This window comes from Phaenicophaeus curvirostris, unplaced genomic scaffold (genome assembly GCF_032191515.1).
Source record: "Phaenicophaeus curvirostris isolate KB17595 unplaced genomic scaffold, BPBGC_Pcur_1.0 scaffold_471, whole genome shotgun sequence".
Lineage (NCBI taxonomy): Eukaryota > Metazoa > Chordata > Aves > Cuculiformes > Cuculidae > Phaenicophaeus > Phaenicophaeus curvirostris.
The window spans coordinates 19908-45810 of record NW_027207049.1 but is presented as its reverse complement, the minus strand read 5'-3'; the positions used below and the strand labels follow the sequence as shown (position 1 = coordinate 45810).

General features: G+C 62.7%; 2 protein-coding genes across 2 annotated transcripts; one reads left to right on the top strand and one right to left on the bottom strand.

Moving 5' to 3' along the window:
* Positions 1-2389: 2389 nt before the first annotated feature.
* LOC138735127 (cytochrome P450 2F3-like) lies at positions 2390-8358 on the top strand. Its single transcript, XM_069883020.1, is given in 10 exon segments — positions 2390-2563; positions 2656-2818; positions 3183-3332; positions 4280-4440; positions 5446-5622; positions 5700-5841; positions 6621-6808; positions 7917-7991; positions 7993-8055; positions 8176-8358. Coding segments are annotated over 10 exon segments (1476 nt in total).
* A 2443-nt stretch (positions 8359-10801) lies between these two features.
* LOC138735131 (cytochrome P450 2G1-like) lies at positions 10802-23260 on the bottom strand. The gene is given in 11 exon segments (XM_069883024.1): positions 10802-10837; positions 10839-10984; positions 12248-12389; positions 13853-13921; positions 13923-14041; positions 16801-16942; positions 18208-18384; positions 18546-18706; positions 18962-19111; positions 20912-21074; positions 23075-23260. Coding segments are annotated over 11 exon segments (1491 nt in total).
* Between the last annotated feature and the right edge of the window lie 2643 nt (positions 23261-25903).

Here is a 25903-nt window from a genome sequence, read left to right as displayed (position 1 = left end):
TATGGGGCCAAGGGGGTGGGATTTTTTTTGGGGGGGGGGTGCTGTGGGCGTGGATTTAAGGGGATTTAGGATTTTGGGGGCCAAACCGGGGGGGGTGTCACGGTTTTGGGGGGGTCCCTGGCCCCCAGGACCCTCTCAATCCCCCTAAGATACCCACAAACCCTCAAAACGCCCCCCAGATCATCTTGAACACCCCCCAGGATCCCCAAAACTCCCCTCAACCTCCCCCCAGGACCCTCTCAACCCCCCCAAGACCCCCCCAAAACCTCCTTAAAATGCCCCAACCCCCCTCATGACCCCCCCAAACCCCTCCCAGCTCCCTCTCAAGACCCCCCCCCAAACCCCTTCCAGCTCCCTCTCAACCCCCCAAGACCCCCCCAAACCCTCCTCAAGATGCCCCAAACCCCCCATAACCCCCCCAGCTCTCTCTGAGCCCCCCCAAGACCCCCCAAACCCTCCTCAAGATGCCCCAAACCCCCCATAACCCCCCCAGCTCTCTCTGAACCCCCCAAACCCTCCTCAAGATGCCCCAAACCCCCCATAACCCCCCCAGCTCCCTCTCAACCCCCCAAGACCCCCCCAAACCCTCCTCAAGATGCCCCAAACCCCCCATAACCCCCCCAGCTCCCTCTGAGCCCCCCCAAGACCCCCCCAAACCCTCCTTAAGATGCTCCAAACCCCCCATAACCCCCCCAGCTCCCTCTCAACCCCCTAAGACCCCCCCAAACCCCCCATAACCCCCCCAGCTCTCTCTGAACCCCCCCAAGACCCCCCAAACCCTCCTCAAGATGCCCCAAACCCCCCATAACCCCCCCATCTCCCTCTCAACCCCCCAAGACCCCCCCAAACCCTCCTCAAGATGCCCCAAACCCCCCATAACCCCCCCAGCTCTCTCTGAGCCCCCCCAAGACCCCCCAAACCCTCCTCAAGATGCCCCAAACCCCCCATAACCCCCCCCAGCTCCCTCTCAACCCCCCAAGACCCCCCCAAACCCTCCTCAAGATGCCCCAAACCCCCCATAACCCCCCCAGCTCCCTCTGAGCCCCCCCAAGACCCCCCCAAACCCTCCTTAAGATGCTCCAAACCCCCCATAACCCCCCCCAGCTCCCTCTCAACCCCCTAAGACCCCCCCAAACCCCCCATAACCCCCCCAGCTCTCTCTGAACCCCCCCAAGACCCCCCCAAATCCTCAAGATGCCCCAAACCCCCCATAACCCCCCCAGTTCTCTCTGAACCCCCCCAAGACCCCCCAAACCCTCCTCAAGATGCCCCAAACCCCCCATAACCCCCCCAGCTCCCTCTCAACCCCCCAAGACCCCCCCCAAACCCTCCTCAAGATGCCCCAAACCCCCCATAACCCCCCCAGCTCTCTCTGAGCCCCCCCAAGACCCCCCAAACCCTCCTCAAGATGCCCCAAACCCCCCATAACCCCCCCAGCTCCCTCTCAACCCCCCCAAGACCCCCCCAAACCCTCCTCAAGATGCCCCAAACCCCCCATAACCCCCCCAGCTCTCTCTGAACCCCCTCAAGACCCCCCCAAATCCTCCTTAAGATGCCCCAAACCCCCCATAACCCCCCAGCTCTCTCTGACCCCCCCCAAGACCCCCCAAACCCTCCTCAAGATGCCCCAAACCCCCCATGACCCCCCAACCCCCTTCCAGCTCCCTCTCAACCCCCCCAAGACCCCCCCAAACCCCCCATAACCCCCCAGCTCTCTCTGAACCCCACCCAAGACCCCCCCAAACCCTCCTCAAGACACCCCAAGCCCCCCATAACCCCCCCCAGCTCTCTCTGAGCCCCCCCAAGACCCCCCCAAACCCTCCTCAAGACACCCCAAGCCCCCCATAACCCCCCCCAGCTCTCTCTGAGCCCCCCCAAGACCCCCCCAAACCCTCCTCAAGATGCCCCAAACCCCCCATAACCCCCCCCCAGCTCTCTCTGAACCCCCCCAAGACCCCCCCAAACCCCCCCATAACCCCCCAAACCCCTCCCAGGACCCTCTCAACCCCCCCAAACCCCCCCCGGATGCCCCCAAAATGGCTTTTTGGGGAGGAATATTGTCTCCTCGAGACCTTCCTGGGCTGCTCCTGAGTTGGGGGGGCACCTGATTTTGGGGGGAAAGCCCCTGTTTTGGGGGGAGACGCTTGGTTTGGGGGGTTTGTTTGCAAGCCAGACCCCCCCCCCACCTCCAGCTTTGTTCGAGGGGGGGTTGATTATTAACCACAGTCACAAACGGCTGGAGGGGAACGACCCCATGACCACTGTCCGTGTGTCCTGGGGTGGCCTGAGCTCCAAGAGCCCCAAAAGACCTTTGGAGCTGCTGGAATTAAGGACAAAGTTGGGGGGTTATAACAAAGCGGGGGGGTTAATAGCGAGGGGGGGGGGGGCAATGGAGGCAAACGGGGCGCTGAGCGTCGCCCTGGCGCTGAGTTTTGGGGGGCTGCTCGTCCTCTGGAGCCGCCGCCACCGGGCGAAGAACCTTCCTCCTGGTCCCATCCCGTTGCCCATCGTGGGGAACCTTCTCCAGGTGAAGGTGACCCAACTCATCGCCTCCCTCCGCAAGGTGATTTGGAGGCCTTCGAGGTGGGGGGGGGGATCTCCTTTAGAACCTCAACCTCCTCCCTTGGTGAACCCCTAAAATCCTTCTCGTTGCAGCTGAGCGAAACCTACGGCCCCATCTTCACCTTCCACTTGGGTTCTCGACCCTGCGTCGTCCTCTCGGGCTACCGGATCCTCAAGGAAACCCTCATCGACCGAGCCGAGGAATTCAGCGGCCGCGGGGACTTCCCGGCCGTCCAGCAGTGGAGTCATGGCAACGGTGAGGCCCCAGGAAGGGTTTTTGGGGGGCACCAGGAGGGTTTCACCCCATTGGGGTGGGATTCACCCCATTTTAGGTGCCATTGATGGAGCTGTGGAGCTCCCAGTGGTGTTTGACCCCATTTTTGGGGTGTCCTCCTCCATTTTAGGTGGCATTGATGGAGCTGTGGAGCTCCCACTGGTGTTTGACCCCATTTTTGGGGTGTCCTCCTCCATTTTAGGTGCCATTGATGGAGCTGTGGAGCTCCCAGTGGTGTCTGACCCCATTTTTGGGGTGTCCTCCTCCATTTTAGGTGCCATTGATGGAGCTGTGGAGCTCCCAGTGGTGTCTGACCCCATTTTCGGGGTGTCCTCCCCCATTTTAGGGATCGTTTACGGCACCGGCGAGCGCTGGCGCCAGCTCCGCCGCTTCGCCATCACCACCCTCAAGAGCTTCGGGATGGGCAAGCGCAGCGCGGAGGAGCGGGTCCGCGAGGAGGCCCAGCACCTTCTCCAGCACCTCCAGGAGACCCACGGTACAACCTCCCCACCCCACGTTGGGGTTCCTCACCCCAACTTCTACACAGAAGCTCCTCAATGATCTTCTTGGAGCGTGGGACCCAAAACTGAAGCAGGATTCGAGGTGCGGCCTCACCAGCACGAAGTCCAGGGGGACGATCCCTTTCCTGCATCCGGGATTGATCCAAGCTAGGGACCTGGTGGCCATGGATCCAGCCCAACCAGATCCCTCTGGAGACCCTCCCTGCCCTCCATCCGTGGATCCAGATCCCTCTGGAGACCCTCCCTGCCCTCCATCCGTGGATCCAGATCCCTCTGGAGACCCTCCCTGCCCTCCAGCCATGGATCCAGATGCCTCTGGAGACCCTCCCTGCCCTCCATCCGTGGATCTGATCCCTCTGGAGACCCTCCCTGCCCTCCATCCGTGGATCCAGATCCCTCTGGAGACCCTCCCTGCCCTCCATCCGTGGATCTGATCCCTCTGGAGACCCTCCCTGCCCTCCAGCCATGGATCTGATCCCTCTGGAGACCCTCCCTGCCCTCCAGCCATGCATCTGATCCCTCTGGAGACCCTCCCTGCCCTCCAGCCGTGGATCCAGATCCCTCTGGAGACCCTCCCTGCCCTCCAGCCATGGATCCAGATCCCTCTGGAGACCCTCCCTGCCCTCCAGCCGTGGATCTGATCCCTCTGGAGACCCTCCCTGCCCTCCAGCCGTGGATCCAGATCCCTCTGGAGACCCTCCCTGCCCTCCAGCCGTGGATCTGATCCCTCTGGAGACCCTCCCTGCCCTCCAGCCATGGATCTGATCCCTCTGGAGACCCTCCCTGCCCTCCAGCCGTGGATCCAGATCCCTCTGGAGACCCTCCCTCCCCTCAGAGCTGGACCCAACCTTGTGACCAACCTCCAAGGGTTTATCTCTCTCCACAGCCAACACGCTCGACCCCCCCCAACTTTGTATTTTAGGAGAACCCTTTGACCCCACGTTCCTGCTGAGCTGCGCCGGTTCCAACATCATCTGCTGGTTGGTTTTTGGTGAGCGCTTCGAGTACGGAGACGAGCGCTTCCTCACCCTCATGGGCCTCATCAACGCCAACTGGAAGCTGATGAGCTCCACTTGGGGCCAGGTAGGAACTTGAGGAGCTTCCTCCCCATGTCCTGTGTCCTTCACCCTCTTCGCGCTCTCTTCGTCCTCTCTTCATCCTCTGTCCTTATCCTTCTTGTTCTTGTTCTGGTTCTTCTTGTTCCTCTTCTTGTTGTTCTTGTTCTTCTTGTTCTTGTTCTTCTTCTTCATTTTCTTTTTCTCTTCTTTTTCTTCTTCTTGTTTGTTCTTCTTCATCTTCATCTTCATTTTCTTTTTCTTCTTTTTCTTCTTCTTCTTCTCCTTCGTCATCTTGTTCTTCTTCTTCTTCTCCTTCTTGTTCTTCTTCATCATCTTGTTCTTGTTCTTGTTCTTGTTCTTCTTCTTCTTCTTCTTTTTCTTCTTCATCATCTTCTTGTTCTTCTTGTTCTTCTTGTTCTTCTTTTTCTTCTTCATCATCATCTTCTTCTTCATCTTCATCATCTTCTTCTTGTTCTTCTTCTTCTTCTCCTTCTTTTTCTTCTTCTTCTTCTCCTTTTTTCTTCTTCTTCTTCTCCTTCTTCATCATCATCTTCTTCTTCATCTTCATCATCTTCTTCTTCTTGTTCTTCTTCTTCTCCTTCTTTTTCTTCTTCTTCTTCTCCTTCTTTTTCTTCTTTTTCTTCTCCTTTTTTCTTCTTCTTCTTCTTCTTCTTCTTCTTCTTCTTCTCCTTCTTCTCCTTCTTCTCCTTCTTCTTCTCCTTCTTCTTCTTCTTCTTCTTCTTCTTCTTCTTCTTCTTCTTCTTCTTCTTCTTCTTCTTCTTCTTCTTCTTCTTCTTCTTCTTCTTCTTCTCCTCCTTCTTCTCCTTCTTCTCCTTCTTCTTCTTCTTCATCAACATCTTCTTTTTTTTCTTATTCTTCTTTTTCTTCTTCATCATCTTCTTCTTCTTTTTCTTCTTCTTCTTTTTTTTCTTCTTCTTCATCATCATCATCTTCTCTTTTTTTCTCCTTCTTCTTCTCCTTCCTCTTGTTCCTCTCCCTCTTCCTCATCCCCTTCCCCTTCCCCTTCCAGCTTCTCTTCATCTTCCCCACCATCATGCGCTTTGTGCCGGGGCCGCACCGCCGCATTTACACCAACTACTTGCGCCTCGCCGACTTTGTGGACAAGCAAGTGCGCAAGCACCGCGAGACCTTGGACCCTCAAAACCCGAGAGATTTCATCGACTGCTTCCTCCTCAAGATGCAGCAGGTACGCGGCCCCCTCCTTTCCCACCCCTCGTTCCCTCAGCGCCGCCCGAGCCGGCCTCACCCGGCGCCGCTCGGCAGGAGGAAGGGAACCCGGCCACGCACTTCACCGAGGACACGCTCTCCAAAACCACCGTCAACCTCTTCTTTGCCGGGACCGAGACCGTCAGCTCCACGCTCAAATACGGGCTGCGCATCCTGCTCCGGCACCCGGAGGTGGAAGGTGCGTGGGGCGGCCGGGGGGCAGCGGGAAGTGGGGCTGGGGCCGCGTTTCATTCAGAGAATCAGAGAGTCACAGAGTCACCAGGTTGGAAGGGACCCACCGGATCCTCGAGTCCCAACCGTCCCCATCGACCACTGACCCGTGTCCCTCAGCACCTCGTCCACCCGACCCTTAAACCCTCCAGGGTTGGGACTCAACCCCCTCCCTCTTCCAGTGACCAATGATCCTATGAAATCATGATCTCATGAAATATTTATTCTAATGTCCATCCTGAGGCTCCCCGGGTGGAGCTGGAGGCCGTTCCCCCTCGTCCTGTCCCCTCGGGAGAAGAGCCCAGCTCCCTCCTCTCCACAACCTCCTCGCAGGGGAGTTGGAGAGAGCAACGAGCTCTCCCCTCGGCCTCCTCTTCTCCAGCTCCCTCAGCCGCTCCTCTTCTTCTCCAGCCCCTTCCCCAGCTCCGGGCTCTTCTCCGGAGGCTCCAGGCCCTCCAGGTTCTCCTCGGGGCCCAGAGCTGCCCCCAGGATTCGAGGTCGGGTCTCCCCCAGAGGCCGAGGGAGAAGAACCTCCCTGGGGGCTGCTCCAAGCCAAGATGCCCTTGGCCTTCTTGGCCCCCTGGGCCCCTGCTGGCTCGTGTCCCACCCGACCCCCCCAGGTCCTTCTCCTCCAGGGCCCTTTCCAGCCGCTCTTCTCCTCGCAGGGAGCTGCCCGGGGCTGTTGTACCCGAGGGCAGGACCCGGCGTTCGGCCTGGTCGCCCCTCACCCCCCCTTTTCCCCTCCAGCGCGGCTCCACGAGGAGATCGACCGTGTGATCGGGCGGCAGCGCGGGCCCCGCATGGAGGATCGCAGCCGCATGCCGTACACCGACGCCGTCATCCACGAGATCCAGCGCTTCGCGGACATCGTGCCCATGGGGGTGCCCCACACCACCACCCGCCACGTCCAGCTCCGCGGTTACAGCATCCCCCAGGTACCGGCCCGGCCAAACGGCTACCTGCGCCGCCCAGGGGGCTGCGGCTGCGGCCCTGGGGACCGCAGGGGGCACAGAGCATCCTCGGAGGCCGCAGCTGCATCCCTGGGGGCTGCGGCTGCATCCCTGGGTACCACAGCGGGCACAGAGCATCCCTGGGGGCTGCGGCTGCATCCCTGGGTACCACAGAAGGAACAGAGCATCCCTGGGGGCTGCGGCTGCATCCCTGGGGGCTGTGGCTGCATCCCTGGGTACCACAGAGGGCACAGAGCATCCCTGGGGGCTGTGGCTGCATCCCTGGGTACCACAGAGGGCACAGAGCATCCCTGGGGGCTGCGGCTGCGTCCCTGGGTACCACAGAGGCCACAGAGCATCCCTGGGGGCTGCGGCTGCATCCCTGGGTACCATAGCGGGGCACAGAGCATCCCTGGGGGCTGTGGCTGCATCCCTGGGTACCACAGCGGGCACAGAGCATCCCTGGGGGCTGCGGCTGCATCCCTGGGGGCTGTGGCTGCATCCCTGGGTACCACAGAGGGCACAGAGCATCCCTGGGGGCTGTGGCTGCATCCCTGGGTACCACAGCGGGCACAGAGCATCCCTGGGGGCTGCGGCTGCATCCCTGGGGGCTGTGGCTGCATCCCTGGGTACCACAGAGGGCACAGAGCATCCCTGGGGGCTGTGGCTGCATCCCTGGGTACCTGTGGCTGCATCCCTGGGTACCACAGCAGGCACAGAGCATCCCTGGGGGCTTGTGGCTGCATCCCTGGGTACCATAGCGGGCACAGAGCATCCCTGGGGGCTGCGGCTGCATCCCTGAGGGCTGTGGCTGCATCCCTGGGGGCTGTGGCTGCATCCTGGGTACCATAGCGGGCACAGAGCATCCCTGGGGGCTGCAGCTGCATCCCTGGGTACCACAGAGGGCACAGAGCATCCCTGGGTACCTGTGGCTGCATCCCTGGGTACCACAGAGGCCACAGAGCATCCCTGGGGGCTGTGGCTGCATCCCTGGGTACCACAGCAGGCACAGAGCATCCCTGGCTTTTCTTTTGAGTTCTGGGGGGGCACTTTCCCCGGCCCCCAATCCCCTTTTTTTTTTCTCTCCTCTCAGGGCATGAACGTCATCCCGTTGCTCTGCACCTCGCAGTTCGACCCCAGCCAATTCGCCAACCCCGAAACCTTCGACCCCCGGCCACTTCTTAGACGCCGACGGGCGCTTCAAACGCAACGAGGCCTTCATGGCTTTCTCGGCAGGTGAGCAGGAGGAGGGGGAGGCGCCAAAACCGAGGCGTTTTTAGACTTTTTTACATCTATTTCGACTTTTTTACATCTATTTTGAATTTTAATCTATTTTTTCCTCGCCGTGGCAGGGAAAACGGGTGTGCTTGGGCGAAGGGCTGGCGGCCATGGAGCTCTTCATCTTCCTCACCACCATCCTCCAACATTTCCAGCTCGAAGCCGAGGACGATCCGGCCACCATCGACATCTCCCCCGAGTCCAGCGGCTTGGGCAACATCCCCCGCCCTTATCGCTTGGCCCTTCGCTCACGCTGAGACCCCCCCCCTGCCCCCCGAAATCAAAAAAAACACCCCCCAAAGCAGAAACAAACAAAAAAAAACCCCTTTCTGCTTTCTCCACTGGAATCGCTGCTTTGCGAGCCCCTCACGAAGAGTTGGGGGCTGCGGGGGCAGCTCAGAGCCAGAAAAAGGCTTTTTGGGGGGGGGGCTTTTCAGGGGGACACGGTTGGGGGGGACAGTTTAGGGGGGAACATGACTTGGGGGGACACAGTTTGGGGGGGGACAGTTTAGGGGGGGACATGGTTTGGGGGGAACATGGTTGGGGGGGACAGAATTTGGGGTGGATATGGTTTTGGGGGGGACACGGTTTGGGGGGGACACGATTTGGGGGGGACACGGTTTGGGGGGACACGGTTTTGGGGGGGACACGGTTTGAGGGGGACACAATGTGGAGGGAACATGGTTTGGGGGGGACACGGTTTAGGGGGGGAACCGATTTGGAGGGGGACAGTTTGAGGGGGGGACAGGGTTTGAGGGGGCCACGATTTGGGGGGGGGACATGATTTGGGGGAATGGTTTTGGGGGGGGACACGATTTGGGGGGGGGCAGTTTAGGGGGAACACGATTTGGGGGGGACACAGTTTTGGGAGGACACGGTTTGGGGGGGACACAATTTGGGGGGGGACATGATTGGGGGGGCAGTTTAGGTTTAGGGGGAACACGATTTGGGGGGACACAGTTTTGGGGGGACACGGTTTGGGGGGACACAATTTGGGGGGGACACGGTTTGGGGGGACACGGTTTTGGGGGGGACACGGTTTAGGGGGGGACACAATGTGGAGGGAACATGGTTTGGGGGGGACACGGTTTAGGGGGGGACACGGTTTGGGGGGGGACACGATTTAGGGGACATGATTTGGGGGGGGACATGATTTGGGGGGGAACCGATTTGGAGGGGGACAGTTTGGGGGGGGGACAGGGTTTGAGGGGGCCACGATTTTGGGGGGGGACATGATTTGGGGGAATGGTTTTGGGGAGGGACACGATTTGGGGGGGGCAGTTTAGGGGGAACACGATTTGGGGGGACACAGTTTTGGGGGGGACAGTTTAGGGGGGACATGGTTTGGGGCGAACATGGTTGGGGGGGACAGAATTTGGGGTGGATATGGTTTTGGGGGGGACACGGTTTGGGGGGGACACGATTTAGGGGACATGATTTGGGGGGGACATGATTTGGGGGGGAACCGATTTGGAGGGGGACAGTTTGAGGGGGGGACAGGGTTTGAGGGGCCACGATTTGGGGGGGGACATGATTTGGGGGAATGGTTTTGGGGGGGGACACGATTTGGGGGGGGCAGTTTAGGGGGAACACGATTTGGGGGGACACAGTTTTGGGGGGACACGGTTTGGGGGGACACGGTTTTGGGGGGGACACGGTTTGGGGGGGACACAATGTGGAGAGAACATGGTTTGGGGGGGACACGGTTTAGGGGGGGACACGGTTTGGGGGGGGGGGGAACACAGTTTGGGGGTTCAGGATCAGCCCCCAGGGATCTGGGGCTCCTGGATCTGCCCCCCCCATTTCTTCCCCCCCAACGATGCTGCAACCAGGAGAGACTGAGAGGGACTTTATTGGGGGGGGGTGTGGAATTCCCAAGGGGTTCTCCCTTTTGGGGTGTCCCTGGGGGGGGGTTCTCTCCCTTTTGGGGTGTCCCTGGGGGGGGTTCTCTCCCTTTTGGGGGGGTCCCTGGGGTGTCCAGGTGAGAGAATTCTCCCCTTTGGGGTGGCCCAGGTGGGGGGGGTCTCCCTTTTGGGGTGTCCTGAGGGGGGTGTTCTGTCCCTTTTGGGGTGTCCTGGGGGGGTTCTCTCCCTTTTGGGGGGCCCTGGGGGAGAGTTCTCCCTTTTGGGGTGTCCTTGGGGGTGTCCCTGGGGGGGTTCCCAGGGGGGTTCCCAGGGGGTTCTCCCTTTTGGGGTGTCCCGGGGGGGTTTCTCTCCCTTTTGGGGTGTCCCTGGGGGGGTTCCCAGGGGGTTCTCCCTTTTGGGGTGTCCCTAGGAGGGGTTCCCAGGGGGGTTCCCAGGGGGTTCTCCCTTTTGGGTTGTCCTGGGGGGGGTTTCTCTCCCTTTTGGGGTGTCCCTGGGGGGGTTCCCAGGGGGTTCTCCCTTTTGGGGTGTCCCTAGGGGGGGTTCCCAGGGGGTTCTCCCTTTTGGGGTGTCCCGGGGGGGTTTCTCTCCCTTTTGGGGTGTCCCTGGGGGGGTTCCCAGGGGGTTCTCCCTTTTGGGGTGTCCCTAGGGGGGGTTCCCAGGGGGTTCTCCCTTTTGGGGATGTCCTGGGGGGGGTCCTCTCCCTTTTGGGGTGTCCCTGGGGGGGTTCCCAGGGGGTTCTCCCTTTTGGGGTGTCCCTGGAGGGGCTCCCAGGGGGGTTCCCAGGGGGTTCTCCCTTTCGGGGTGTCCCTGGGGGGGTCCCAGCGGTGAGGGGGGGTCACCGGGGGCACACGATGAGGCGGTACCGGGGGGGGCACGTTGCCGAAGCCGCTCTCGCAGGGGGTCGTGGGGAGCTGCGAGGGGGGGACCAGGGGCTGCAGCCGCAGCTGCTGCAGGATCGACGTCAGGAAGAGGAAAAGCTCCATCCTCGCCAGGGTCTCCCCCAGGCACACGCGCTTCCCTGGGGGGGGGGGGTTATGGGGTCACTGGGGGGGTTATGGGGTCATTGGGGGGGGGTCAGGGGGCCCTATGAGGGGCCTGGGGGTCATTGAGGGGGTCCTGGAGGTCATTAGTGGGGGTTATGGGGTCATTGGGGGGGTTATGGGGTCATTAGGGGGGGTTGGAGGGGCTCATGGGGCCCTATGAGGGGTCTGGGGGTCATTAGGGGGGGTTCATGGGGTCGTTAAGGGGGTTTATGGGGTCATTGGGGGGTTCATGGGGGTCATGGAAGGGGTTATGGGGTCATTGAGGGAGTCATTGGGGGGGTTATGGGGTCATTGAGGGGGTCATGGAGGGGGTTATGGGGTCATTGAGGGAGTCATTGGGGGGGTTATGGGGTCATTGAGGGGGTCATTGGGGGGGTTATGGGGTTATTGGGTGGGGTCAAGGGGCTCATGGGGCCCTATGAGGGGTCTGGGGGTCGTTGAGGGGGTCCTGGAGGTCATTAGGGGGGGTTATGGGGTCATTGGGGGGCTGAGGGGGTCTTTGGGGGGGGGGGTATGGGGTCACTGGAGGGGCCTGGGGGTCATTGGGGGGGTCCTGGAGGTCATTGGGGGGGTAATGAGGTCATTGGGGGGGGTCATGGAAGTCATTTGGGGCGGTTATGGGGTCATTGTGGGGGGTCAGGGGGGCTCAGGGGGGCCCTATGAGGGGCCTGGGGGTCATTGAGTGGGTCCTGGAGGTCATTAGGTGGGGTTATGGGGTCATTGGGGGGGTTATGGGGTCATTGGGGGGGGTCATGGGGGGGGTTATGGGGTTATTGGGTGGGGTCGGGGGGCTCACGGGGCCCTACAAGGGGTCTGGGTGTCGTTGAGGGGGTCCTGGAGGTCATTAGTGGGGGTCATGGGGTCATTGGGGGGGGTCAGGGGGGCTCAGGGGGCCCTATGAGGGGTCTAGGGGTCATTGAGGGGGTCCTGGAGGTCATTAGGGGGGGTTATGGGGTCATTGGGGGGGGTCAGCGGGGCTCACGGGGCCCTATGAGGGGTCTGGGGGTCATTGAGGGGGTCCTGGAGGTCATTGGGGGGGTTATGGGGTCATTAGGGGGGTCATGGGGATATTGGGGGGGGTCAGGGGGGCTCACGGGGTCCTACGAGGGATCTGGGGTCATTGAGGGGGTCCTGGAGGTCATTGGGGGGGGTTATGGGGCCATTGGGGGGTTCAGGAGTCATTGGGGGGGTCCCGGGGGGCCTCCTGGGGGGGTCCTGGGGGGGGTGGGGGGGGTTACCTGAGGAGAAGGGCACGAAGGCCTCGTTGCGTTTGAAGGCGCCGCTGGCGTCCAGGAAGTTTTGGGGGTCGAAGGTTTGGGGGTTCTTGAAGTGGGAGGGGTCGTGGAGAGCCGAGCTGAGCAGGGGGTACACGTCCGTGTCCTGGGGGGGGAGCAAAGGGGGGGCTGTGAGCCTGGGGGGGGGGGAAGGGGGGGCGGGGGGTGCCCTTGGTCCCTTTGAGGGGGGGCTGTGGGGCAAGGGGGGGTGTGATAGGGGGACAATGGGTGGTCTGGGGGTGCCCTTGGTCCCTTTGGGGGGGTCTGTGGGGTACAGGGGGGCAAGGGGGGGGCAATGGGGTGTCTGGGGGTGCCCTTGGTCCCCTTGAGGGGGGGCTGTGGGGCAAGGGGGGGTGATAAGGGGGCACTGGGGGGTCTGGGGGTGCCCTTGGTCCCATAGGGGTGGGCTGTGGGGCACGGGGGGGGTGATATGGGGGGAAAGGGGGGTCTGGGGGTGCCCTTGGTCCCTTTGAGGGGGGGCTGTGGGGCAAGGGGGGGGTGATATGGGGGGGAAAGGGGGGGCTGGGGGGGCCCTTGGTCCCTTTGAGGGGGGGCTGAGGGGCACGGGGGGGGTGATAGGGGGGACAGTGGGGGGTCTGGGGGTGCCCTTGGTCCCTTTGAGGGGGGGCTGTGGGGCAAGGGGGGGGTGATAGGGGGACAATGGGGGGTCTGGGGGTGCCCTTGGTCCCATGGGGGGGGCTGTGGGGCAAGGGGGGGGCGATAGGGGGGGCAGTGCGGGGTCTGGGGGTGCCCTTGGTCCCACGGGGGGGTAAAAGGGGGGGGCTGTAGGGCAGGTGCATGGAGCTGCATGTGTGGAGAGGAGCTGCAGGGCAGCGTGCATGGAGCTGGATGCATGGAGAGGAGCTGCAGGGCAGCATGCATGGAGCTGGATGCGTGGAGAGGAGCTGCAGGGCAGCATACATGGAGCTGGATGCGTGGAGTGGAGCTGCAGGGCAGCATGTGTGGAGCTGGATGCGTGGAGAGGAGCTGCAGGGCAGCATGCGTGGAGCTGGATGTGTGGAGAGGAGCTGCAGGGCAGCATACATGGAGCTGGATGTGTGGAGAGGAGCTGCAGGGCAGCGTGCGTGGAGCTGGATGTGTGGAGAGGAGCTGCAGGGCAGTGTGCATGGAGCTGCATGCACTGAGCTACGTGCATGGAGTGGAGCTGCATGCGTGGAGCTGCATGTGTGGAGAGGAGCTGTAGAGCAGCATGCGTGGAGCTGCGTGTGTGGAGTGGAGCTGCATGCGTGGAGCTTCATGCATGGAGAGGAGCTGCAGGGCAGCATGTGTGGAGCTGCATGCGTGGAGTGGAGCTGTAGAGCAGCGTGCATGGAGCTGGATGTGTGGAGTGGAGCTGCAGGGCAGCATGGGTGGAGCTGCATGCGTGGAGCTTTGTGCATGGAGAGGAGCTGCAGGGCAGCATGCGTGGAGCTGCATGCGTGGAGTGGAGCTGCATGCGTGGAGCTTCATGCGTGGAGAGGAGCTGCAGGGCAGGCGCGTGGAGCTGCACGCATGGAGCCGCAGGGCAGGAGCCGCATGGCGGGGGCCGCATGGCGGGGGCCGCAGCACCTTGGGGATGAGGAAGCCGCGGAAGAGCGTGTCGCGGGTGACGCGGTGCGGGACGTTCATGGGGATGAGGGTCGCTGCAGCGCTGGATCTCGTGCAGGACGGCGTCGGTGTAGGGCATGCGGCTGCGGTCGGCGGCGCAGGGAGCGCGCTCCCGCCCGATCACCCTGTCGATCTCTTCCAGAACCTTCTCTGCAAACCAGAGGGGGGGGGCTCTATGGGTCTGGGCGCTCCCTAGGGGTCTGGGAGGTTTCTAGGGGTCTGGGGGCCCCTAGGGGTCTGGGGGTCTCTATAGGGTCTGGGGGTCCCTAGGGGTCTGGGGGTCTCTATAGGGTCTGGGGGTCCCTAGGGGTCTGGGAAGTTTCTATGGGTCTGGGGGCTCCCTAGGGGTCTGGGAAGTTTCTATGGGTCTGGGCGCTCCCTAGGGGTCTGGGAGGTTTCTATGGGTCTGGGGGTTCCTAGGGGTCTGGGGGTCTCTATAGGGTCTGGGGGTCTCTATAGGGTCTGGGGGTCCCTAGGGGTCTGGGAAGTTTCTATGGGTCTGGGGGCTCCCTAGAGGTCTGGGAAGTTTCTATGGGTCTGGGGGCCCCTAGGGGTCTGGGGTCTCTATAGGGTCTGGGGGGTCCCTAGGGGTCTGGGGGTCTCTAAGGGTCTGGGGGGTCTCTATAGGGTCTGGGGGTCCCTAGGGGTCTGGGGGTCTCTAAGGGTCTGGGGGTCTCTATAGGGTCTGGGGGTCCCTAGGGGTCTGGGAAGTTTCTAGGGGTCTGGGGGTCCCTAGGGGTCTGGGAAGTTTCTAGGGGTCTGGGGGCTCCCTAGGGGTCTGGGAAGTTTCTATGGGTCTGGGGGTTCCTAGGGGTCTGGGGTCTCTATAGGGTCTGGGGTTCCCTAGGGGTCTGGGGGTCTCTAAGGGTCTGGGGGTCTCTATAGGGTCTGGGGGTCCCTAGGGGTCTGGGAAGTTTCTAGGGGTCTGGGGGCTCCCTAGGGGTCTGGGAAGTTTCTATGGGTCTGGGGGTTCCTAGGGGTCTGGGGGTCTCTATAGGGTCTGGGGGCTCCCTAGGGGTCTGGGAGGTTTCTATGGGTCTGGGGGCCCCTAGGGGTCTGGGGGTCTCTAAGGGTCTGGGGGTCTCTATAGGGCCTGGGGGGTCCCTAGGGGTCTGGGGGTCTCTAAGGGTCTGGGGGTCTCTATAGGGTCTGGGGGTCCCTAGGGGTCTGGGAAGTTTCTAGGGGTCTGGGGGCTCCCTAGGGGTCTGGGAAGTTTCTATGGGTCTGGGGGTTCCTAGGGGTCTGGGGGTCTCTATAGGGTCTGGGGGTCCCTAGGGGTCTGGGGGTCTCTAAGGGTCTGGGGGTCTCTATAGGGTCTGGGGGGTCCCTAGGGGTCTGGGAAGTTTCTACGGGTCTGGGGGCTCCCTAGGGGTCTGGGGGTCTCTATAGGGTCTGGGGGTCCCTAGGGGTCTGGGAAGTTTCTATGGGTCTGGGGGCTCCCTAGGTGTCTGGGAAGTTTCTATGGGTCTGGGGGCCCCTAGGGGTCTGTGGTCTCTATAGGGTCTGGGGGTCCTTAGGGGTCTGGGGGTCTGTAAGGGTCTGGGGGTCTCTATAGGGTCTGGGCGCTCCCTAGGGGTCTGGGAGGTTTCTATGGGTCTGGGGGCCCCTAGGGGTCTGGGGGTCTCAGTAGGTCTGGGGGTCCCTAGGGATCTGGGAGTCTCTATAGGGTCTGGGGTCCCTATGGGGTCTGGGGCCTTTATGGGTCTGGGGTCCCTATGGGTCTGGGGTCCCTATGGGTCTCGGGACTCCCTATAGGTCTGGGGGTCCCTAGGGGTCTGGGGTCCCTATGGGTCACGGGGCTCCCTATGGGTCTGAGGGCTCCCTATGGGTTTGGGGTCCCTATGGGTCACGGGGCTCCCTATGGGTCTGGGGTCTCTATGGGTCTGGGGGCTCCCTATGGGTTTGGGGTCTCTATGGGTCTGGGGGGTCCCTATAGGGGGTCCCTATGGGTCTGGGGGGTCCCTATGGGGTGGGGGGTCCCTATGGTGGGTCCCTATGGGTCTGGGGGGTCCCTATGGGGTGGGGGGTCCCTACAGGGGGTCTCTATGGGTCTGGGGGGTCCCTATGGGGTGGGGGGTCCCTACAGGGGGTCTCTATGGGTCTGGGGGGTCCCTATGGGTCGGGGGGGGTCCCTATAGGGGCTCCCTATGGGTCTGGGGGGTCCCTATGGGTCTGGGGGGTCCCTATGGTGGGTCCCTATGGGTCTGGGGGGTCCCTATGTGTCTGGGGGGTCCCTATGGTGGGTCCCTATGGGTCTGGGTGATCCCTATGGGGTGGGGGGTCCCTACAGGGGGTCTCTATGGGTCTGGGGGGTCCCTATGGGTCTGGGGGGTCCCTATGGTGGGTCCCTATGAGTCTGGGTGGTCCCTATGGGTCTGGGGGTGTCCCTATGGTGGGTCCCTATGAGTCTGGGTGGTCCCTATGGGGTGGGGGGTCCCTACAGGGGGTCTCTATGGGTCTGGGGGGGTCCCTATGGGTCGGGGGGGTCCCTATAGGGGCTCCCTATGGGTCTGGGGGGTCCCTATGGGTCTGGGGGGTCCCTATGGTGGGTCCCTATGGGTCTGGGTGGTCCCTATGGGGTGGGGGGTCCCTATGGGTCTGGGTGGTCCCTATGGGGTGGGGGGTCCCTATGGGTCTGGGGGGTCCCTATGGTGGGTCTGGGGGGTCCCTATGGGGCGGGGGGTCCCTATGGGGTGGGGGGTCCCTATGGGTCTGGGGGGTCCCTATGGTGGGTCTGGGGGGTCCCTATGGGGCGGGGGGGTCCCTATGGGGTGGGGGGTCCCTATGGGTCTGGGGGGTCCCTATGGTGGCTCTGGGGGGTCGCTATGGGTCGGGGGGGTCCCTATGGGGCGGGGGGTCCCTACGGAGGGGTCGCTATGGGGCGGGGGGGTCCCAGGGTCCCCACTGACCCTGCACCTCCGGGTGCCTCATGAGGAGCAGGAAGCCGAAGCGCAGGGTGGAGCTGACGGTCTCGGTGCCCGCGAAGAAGAGGTTGAGGGTGGTGAGCTCCAGGTTCTCCATCGTGAACTCCGAGGCCGGGTTGGCCTTCTCCTGGGGTGGGGGGGGGAGAAGATGGGGGCACCCAGGGGTGCTCGGGGTCACCACGACTGCTCGGGGTCATCCCGGAGGCTCAGGGTCACCCATGGGTTCTTGGGGTCACCTTGGACCCATGGGGTCACCATGAGTTCTTGGGGGTCACCTTGGACCCATGGGGTAACCCATGGGTGCTCAGGACCACCTTGGACCCACGATATCAGCCATGGGTTCTTGAGGTCCTCTTGGACACGTGGGGTCACCTAAGGGTTCTTGGGGTCATCCTGGAGGCTCAGGACCACCCATGGGTTCTTGAGAGCATCCTGGACCCATGGGGTCACCATGGGTTCTTGGGGGTCCCCTTGGACACATTGGGTCACCATGAGTCCTTGGGGTCATCCCGGATGCTTGAGGTCACCCATGAGTTCTTGAGATCATCCTGGAGGCTCAGGGTCACCCATGGGTTCTTAGGGTCACCCATGGGTTCCTGGGGTCATCCTGGAGGCTCAGGATCACCCATGGGTTCCTGAGATCATCCTGGAGGCTTGGGGTCACCATGGGTTCCTGGGGTCACCCTGGAGGCTCAGGATCACCCATGGGTTCCTGAGATCATCCTGGAGGCTCGGGGCCACCATGGGTTCCTGGGGTCACCATGGGTTCTTGGGGTCACCCTGGAGGCTCGGGGTCACCATGGGTTCCTGGAGTCACCATGGGTTCTTGGGGTCGCCCAAGGGTTCTTGGGGTCACCCTGGAGGCTCAGGGTCACCCATGGGTTCTTGGGGTCACCTTGGACCCATGGGGTCACCATGAGTTCTTGGGGGTCACCTTGGACCCATGGGGTAACCCATGGGTGCTCAGGACCACCTTGGACCCACGGTATCAGCCATGGGTCCTTGAGGTCCTCTTGGACACGTGGGGTCACCTAAGGGTTCTCGGGGTCATCCTGGAGGCTCAGGACCACCCATGGGTTCTTGAGAGCATCCTGGACCCATGGGGTCACCATGGGTTCTTGGGGGTCCCCTTGGACACATTGGGTCACCATGAGTCCTTGGGGTCATCCCGGATGCTTGAGGTCACCCATGAGTTCTTGAGATCATCCTGGAGGCTCAGGGTCACCATGGGTTCTTAGGGTCACTCATGGGTTCCTGGGGTCACCCTGGAGGCTCAGGATCACCCATGGGTTCCTGAGATCATCCTGAAGGCTTGGGGTCACCATGGGTTCCTGGGGTCACCATGGGTCCGTGGGGTCACCCAAGGGTTCCTGGGGTCACCCTGGAGGTCACCTTCTCCATCTGGATCAGGAAGCAGTCGATGAAGTCGCGGGGCTGCTGGGGGTCGAGGCTGAGGCGGTTGCGGCGCACGCGGCGGGCGATGAAGTCCCTCATGCGGCCCAGGAGGTGCGGGATGCGCCGGTGCCGGCCCGGCAGGTGCTGCAGCAGCGTCTCCGCCATGTCGTACAGCTGGGGGGACCCACCACACCCTCCTGACCTCCAACCATCTCCCAGACCCATCGTACCCACCACCCCGACCTCCAACCACCACCCAGACCCATCGTACCCACCACCCTGACCTCCAACCATCTCCCAGACCCACCGTCCCCACCACCCTGCCCCCTCCCCACCTGCGCCCAGGGGGTGCTGATCTCGCGGAAGCTCTCGTTCATCATCTGGAGAAGCTCCAGGAATTCCTCATCCCGGTAATCGAAGCGATCCCCGAAGACGATGGAGCAGATGATGTTGGAGACGGCGCAGCTCAGGATGTAGGTGGGATCGAAGGGTTCCTCTGGGACACACAGAGTTGGCACCCATCATGGAGGAGAACCCGGGGGAGGAGAACCCGGGGGAGCAGGATGGTGGGAGCCCATCTGGATGAGCATCCATGGGAGGAGCATTCATGGGAGCTGGATGGTGGGAACCCATCTGGATGAGCATCTACGGGAGGAGCACCCATAGGAGCTGGATGGTGGGAACCCATCTGGATGAGCACCCATGGGAGGAGCACCCATGGGTGGTCCCCGTCCGCCCCCCCATCCCCCACCTTTGGTGTCCCGCAGCTCCTGCAGCAGGAACTGGGCCTCCTCCTGGATGCGCCCCTCGATGGTTTTGCGTCCCATGCCGAAGTCCCGGAGGACGGTCAAGGAGAAGCGGCGGAGCTGGCGCCAGCGCTCCCCGTTGGAAAAGACAACGCCTGGGGGGGAGGGGGCAAGGGGGTGAGCACCCATGGGGAGGAGCACCCATGGGAACCCATCAGGACTAGGGGAGGAGCACCCATGGGAACCCATCAGGACCAGGGGAGGAGCACCCATGGGAACCCATCAGGACTAGGAGGAGCACCCATGGGCTGAGAACCCATCAAGTTTAGCACCCATGGGATGATCCCCATTGATCCAGGATGATGGGATCCCAGGTGCATGAGGACACGTGGGATGAGGACCCATGGGATGAGCCCCCATTGATCCAGGATGATGGGATCCCAGTTGGAGGAGCACCCAGGGGATGAGCTCCCATGGGATGAGCCTCCATCAGAGGAGCATGATGGGAATCCAGTTGGATGAGGACCCATGGGATGAACACCCATGGGATGAGCACCCGTTGATCCAGGATGATGGGATCCCAGTTGGATGAGGACCCATGGGATGAGCACCCATGGGTTGAGCTCCATCGGAGCAGGACGCTGGGATCCGAGGTGGATGAGGACCCATGGGTTGATCCCCCATTGATCCAGGATGCTGGGATCCCAGTTGGAGGAGCTCCCATGGGTTGATCCCCCATTGATCCAGGATGCTGGGATCCCAGGTGGATGAGCACCCATGGGATGAGCTCCCGTGGGATGAGCCTCCATCAGAGGATCATGATGTGAATCCAGTTGGATGAGGACCCATGGGTTGATCCCCCATTGATCCAGGATGATGGGATCCCAGTTGGATGAGCACCCATGGGATGAGCCCCCATTGATCCAGGATGCTGGGATCCCAGTTGGATGAGGACCCAAGGGCTGATCCCCCATTGATCCAGGATGCTGGGATCCCAGTTGGAGGAGCTGCCATGGGTTGAGCCCCCGTTGATCCAGGATGCTGGGATCCCAGTTGGATGAGGACCCATGGGTTGATCCCCCATTGATCCAGGATGATGGGATCCCAGTTGGATGAGGACCCATGGGCTGATCCCCCATTGATCCAGGATGCTGGGATCCCAGTTGGAGGAGCTCCCATGGGTTGATCTCCATTGATCCAGGATGCTGGGATCCCAGTTGGAGGAGCTCCCATGGGATGAGTCCCCATTGATCCAGGATGCTGGGATCCCAGTTGGAGGAGCTCCCATGGGCTGAGCCCCCATTGGTCCAGGATGATGGGATCCCAGTTGGATGAGGACCCATGGGTTGATCCCCCATTGGTCCAGGATGATGGGATCCCAGTTGGATGAGGACCCATGGGTTGATCCCCCATTGATCCAGGATGCTGGGAACCCAGTTGGATGAGCTCCCATGGGTTGATCCCCCATTGATCCAGGATGCTGGGATCCCAGTTGGATGAGGACCCATGGGATGAGCACCCATTGATCCAGGATGCTGGGATCCCAGTTGGATGAGCACCCATGGGCTGAGCCCCCATTGGAGCAGGACAATGTGATCCCAGGTGGATGAACACCCATGGGTTGATCCCCCATTGATCCAGGATGACGGGATCCCAGGAGGAGGATCCTCCATGGGTTGAGCCCCATCGAAGCAGGATGATGGGATCCCAGTTGGATGAGGACCCATGGGTTGAGCTCCATTGATCCAGGATGATGGGATCCCAGTTGGAGGAGCTCCCATGGGTTGATCCCCCATTGATCCAGGATGCTGGGATCCCAGGTGGAGGAGCTCCCATGGGTTGATCCCCATTGATCCAGGATGCTGGGATCCCAGGTGGAGGAGCTCCCATGGGTTGAGCTCCATCGGAGGAGGCCCTGGGATGCGAGGAGCTGGAGGAGCCCCCGTGTCGCTCACCGTGGCCGCGGAAGGTGCTCTCCACGGTCGGCATGCGCCCGCGGCCGGAGAAGGCCTCGGCGTTGTCCACCAGCGCCTCGCGCACGGCCGCGTGGCCGCACAGAACCACCACGCGCCGGGAACCCAGGTAGACGGTGAAGACGGGGCCGTAGGTGCGACTCAGCTGGGGGGACACCGAGGGGACGGGAGGGGACATGAGGGGACACCGAGGGGACAGGAGGGGACGGCACTGGAGATGCCGCCACCCAACCAGCACCCGTATCTTCAGCAGGGACCGGAGGGGGCAGGATGGGGACCGTGGCCCCAAGCCCTGGTTCGTGTCCGCAAACGTGTCCCCAAGCCCTGGTCCGTGTCCCCAAGCCCTTTTCTATGTCCCCATGTGTCTCCTCAAGCCCTGGTCCGTGTCCCCAAGCCCTGGTCCGTGTCCCCAAGCCCTGGTTTGTGTCCCCAAGCCCTGGTCTGTGTCCCCAAATGTGTCCCCAAGCCCTGGTTCGTGTCCCCAAGCCCTGGTTGGTGTCCCCAAGCCCTGGTCTGTCCCCACATGTGTCCCCAAGCTCTGGTTCATGTCCCCACATGTGTCTCCAAGCCCTGGTTTGTGTCCCCAAGCCCTGGTTCATGTCCCCAAGCCCTGGTCTGTGTCCCCAAATGTGTCCCCAAGCCCTGGTTCATGTCCCCAAGCCCTGGTCCGTGTCCCCAAGCCCTGGTTCGTGTCCCCAAGCCCTGGTCTGTGTCCCCACACGTGTCCCCAAGCCCTGGTTCGTGTCCCCACATGTGTCCCCAAGCCCTGGTCTGTGTCCCCACACGTGTCCCCAAGCCCTGGTTCGTGTCCCCAAGCCCTGGTCCCTGTCCCCAAGCCCTGGTCCCTGTCCCCACACGTGTCCCCAAGTTCTGGTCCATGACCAGGGTGCAGGAGGTGACAAGAACACGACACAGGGTACGGGGGATGACATGGGGGGGGGAGGTGACATTAGGGGACAGGAGGTGGCATTTAGGGACAGGGGATGCAGGAGATGAGCAAAGGGTGACATTAGGGGCCAGGGGGTGACATTTGAGGCCGGGGGGTGACACTGAGGGGGTGACAGAGTGGGACAAGTGGTGACATTAGGGGACAGGAGGTGGCATTTGGGGACAGGGGGTGACATTGGGGGGAGCCAGTGGGACAGGGGGTGACCCAGGGGCCCGAAGGTGGCATTGGGGTGACACTGGGGGGGGGGGGGTGTGACAGCGTGGGACAAGGGGTGACACTAGGGGGACAAGGGGTGACATGGGGGAGACACAGTGGGATGGGGGTGACCCAGGGGCCAGGGGGTGACACAAGGGGGACCCAGGGACCAGGAGGTGGCATTAGGGGACAGGGGGTGGCGGAGCCTCCCTGCAGGCACCCCGAGGGTGGCCTTTGGGGACAAGGGGTGGTGGCTTTTGGGGACAAGGGGGGGGTGGCCTTTGGGGATAAGGGGGGGTGGCCTTTGGGATCAAGGGGGGGTGGCCTTTGGGGACAAGGGGGGGGTGGCCTTTGGGGACAAGAGGGGGGTGGCCTTTGGGGACAAGGTGGGGTGGCCTTTGGGGACAAGGGGGGGTGGCCTTTGGGGTCAAGGGGGGGGTGGCCTTGGGGGACAAGGGGGGGTGGCCTTTGGGGTCAAGGGGGGGTGGCCTTTGGGGATAAGGGGGGGTGGCCTTTGGGGACAAGGGGGGGTGGCATTTTGGGACAAGAGGAGGTGGCCTTTGGGGATAAGAGGGGGTGACCTTTGGGATCAAGGGGGGGTGGCCTTGGGGGACAAGAGGGGGGTGGCCTTTGGGGGACAAGGTGGGGTGGCCTTTGGGGATAAGGGGGGTGGCCTTTGGGATCAAGGGGGGGTGGCCTTTGGGGACAAGGGGGGGGTGGCCTTGGGGGACAAGAGGGGGGTGGCCTTTGGGGGACAAGGTGGGGTGGCCTTTGGGGATAAGGGGGGTGGCCTTTGGGGACAAGGTGGGGTGGCCTTTGGGGACAAGGGGGGGTGGCCTTTGGGGATAAGGGGGGGTGGCCTTTGGGGTCAAGGGGGGGTGGCCTTTGGGGATAAGGGGGGGTGGCCTTTGGGGACAAGGGGGGGTGGCCTTTGGGGATAAGGGGGGGTGGCCTTTGGGGACAAGGGGGGGTGGCCTTTGGGGACATGGGGGTCCCCTCACCTTGAGCAGCGAGTGCAGCGTGCGGGCCGGCGAGATGTGCAGCAGGTTGCCCAGCAGCGGCAGGGCCGGTGGCCCTGGGGGCAAGCGGTGTCCCCCGCCGTGTCCCCTGCCCCGGGTGACGAGGACGAGGACGAGGAGGAGGACGATGACGATGAGGCCGAGGCCGAAGGCTCCGCCGGGCTCCATGGCGAAGGCCTCGCGGCGACCTTGGGCCCCCGGCGGGTTTTTATGGCCCCGCCAGGCCCCGTTGCACAAGGAGGGGACGCGGGTGGCACCGAGCCAGGGGACACACGAGGGACGCGAGGGTGACAACGTGCGAGGACGCGCCTGCGGCTCCACCCGGGGAAGGGGGGAGGGGGGGGGTGGGACACGGGGATCCAAGGCCTGGGGTGGCGGCCCAGGTGGGTCCCCGAGCTCTGCTCTGGGTCCCCAAGCCTTGGTCTGTGTCCCCAGGCCTTGGTCCCTGTCCCCACATGTGTCCCCAAGCCCTGCTCTGTGTCCCCAACTCATGGTCTGTGTCCCCATGTGTGTCCCCAAGCCCTGCTCTGTGTCTCCAAGCCCTGCTCTGTGTCTCCAAGCCTTGGTCTGTGTCCCCACATGTGTCCCCAAGCCCTGATCTGTGTCCCCAAGCCCTGATCTTTGTCCCCAAACCCTGCTCTGTGTCCCCAAGCCTCAGTCCCTGTCCCCACATGTGTCTCCAAGCCTTAGTCTGTGTCCCCAAGCCCTGCTCTGTGTCCCCAAACCCTGCTCTGTGTCCCCACACGTGTCCCCAAGCCCTGCTCTGGGTCCCCAAGCCTCGGTCCCTGTCCCCACACGTGTCCCCAAGCCCTGCTCTGTGTCCCCAAGCCCTGGGGTGGTGGCCCAGGTGGGTCCCCAAGCCCTGCTCTGGGTCCCCAAGCCTTGGTCTGTGTCCCCAAGTCATGGTCTGTGCCCCCAGGTCATGGTCTGTGTCCCCATGTGTGTCCCCAAACCCTCGGCTGTGTCCCCAAGCCTTGGTCTGTGTCCCCAAGCCTTGGTCTGTGTCCCCAAGTCATGGTCTTTGTCCCCAAGCCCTGGGGTGGCAGCCCAGGTGGGTCCCCAAGCCCTGCTCTGTGTCCCCAAGTCATGGTCTGTGTCCCCAAGTGTGTCCCCAAACCCTGGTCTGTGTCCCCAAGCCCTGGTCCCTGTCCCCACACGTGTCCCCATGTCGTGGTCTGTGTCCCCAAACCCTGCTCTGTGTCCCCATGTGTGTCCCCAAGCCTTGGTCCATGTCCCCACACACATCCCCAAGCCTTGGTCTGTGTCCCCATGTGTGTCCCCAAACCCTGCTCTGTGTCCCCAAGCCTTGGTCCATGTCCCCAAGTCATGGTCTGTGTCCCCAAGTCCTTGGGTGGGTCCCCAAGCGTGTCCCCAAGCCCTGGTCCGTGTCCCCCTGCCCTGTTCTGTGTCCCCAAGTCACGGTCTGTGTCCCCAAACCCTGCTCTGTGTCCCCAAGCCTCGGTCCCTGTCCCCACATGTGTCCCCCTGCCCTGTTCTGTGTCCCCAAGCCCTGGTCCGTGTCCCCGTGTCCTGTTCTGTGTCCCCAAGCCCTGGTCCGTGTCCCCCTGCCCTGTTCTGTGTCCCCAAGCCCTGGTCCGTGTCCCCCTGTCCTGTTCTGTGTCCCCAAGCCCTGCTGCGTGTCCCCCTGCCCTGTCCCCCTGTCCCCAAGCCGCAGGTGGCCGCGAGGCAGGTGACAGGGGGGTGACACTTGCACAAGCGGCCGATCCCTCGCACGTGGCCGCTGAGCAAACAGCAGGACGGTGCCAGCGCACGTGTGTCCCCGCCTGCGCCCCGTGTCCCCTCGTGTCCCCGCACGTGCCCCCGGGGCCCCTCCTGGGTGACCCTGGGTGTCCCCCTGTGTCCCCACGGGAGCCCCGGAGCCCCTCCTGAGTGTCCCCATGTGTCCCTCTGTCCCCTCCTGTGTGTCCCCATGTCACCATGTGTGTCCCCATCTCCCCTCCTTTGTGTCCCTGTGTCCCTCTGTCCCCTCCTGTGTGTCCCCATGTCTGTCCCCATGTCACCACGTCTGTCCCCTTGTCCCCTCCTGTGTGTCCCTGTGTCCCCATCCCTCCTTATGTGTCCTTGTCCCTTCCTATATGTCCCCATGTCCCCTCCTGTGTCCCCAGGTGTGTCCCCATTCCCTTCTAGTGTGTCCTTGTCCCTTCCCATGCGTCCCCATGTCCCCTCCTGCGTGTCCCCATGTCCCCTCCTGTATCCCTATGTCACCATGTGCCCCCGCGTGCATCCCCTTGTCCCCTCCTGTGTCCCCATGTCCCCTCCTGTGTCCCCAGGTGTGTCCCTGTCCCCTCCTGCATGTCCCCTCCTGTGTCCCCATGTCCCCTCCTGTGTCCCCAGGTGTGTCCCTGTCCCCTCCTGCGTGTCCCCATGTCACTGCACACGTCCCCATGTCCCCCCTGTGTGCCTCTGTCCCCTCCTGAGTGTCCCCATGTCTGTCCCCTTGTCCCCTCCTGCATGTCCCTGTGTCCCCATCTCCTTTTGTGTGTCCTTGTCCCTTCCTGTGTGTCCCCGTGTCTGTCCCCTTGTCCCCTCCTGTGTGTCCCTGTGTCCCCATGTGTCCCCCCATGTCCCCTCCTGTGTCCCCAGGTGTGTCCCTGTCCCCTCCTGCGTGTCCCCACCTCACTGCACACGTCCCCATGTCCCCCCCGTGTGCCTCTGTCCCCTCCTGAGTGTCCCCATGTCCCCTCCCATGTCCCCATGTGTCCCCTCCCATGTCCCCATGTGTCCCCGTGTGTATCCACTTGTCCCCTCCTGTGTCCCCAGGTGTGTCCCTGCCCCCTCCTGCATGTCCCC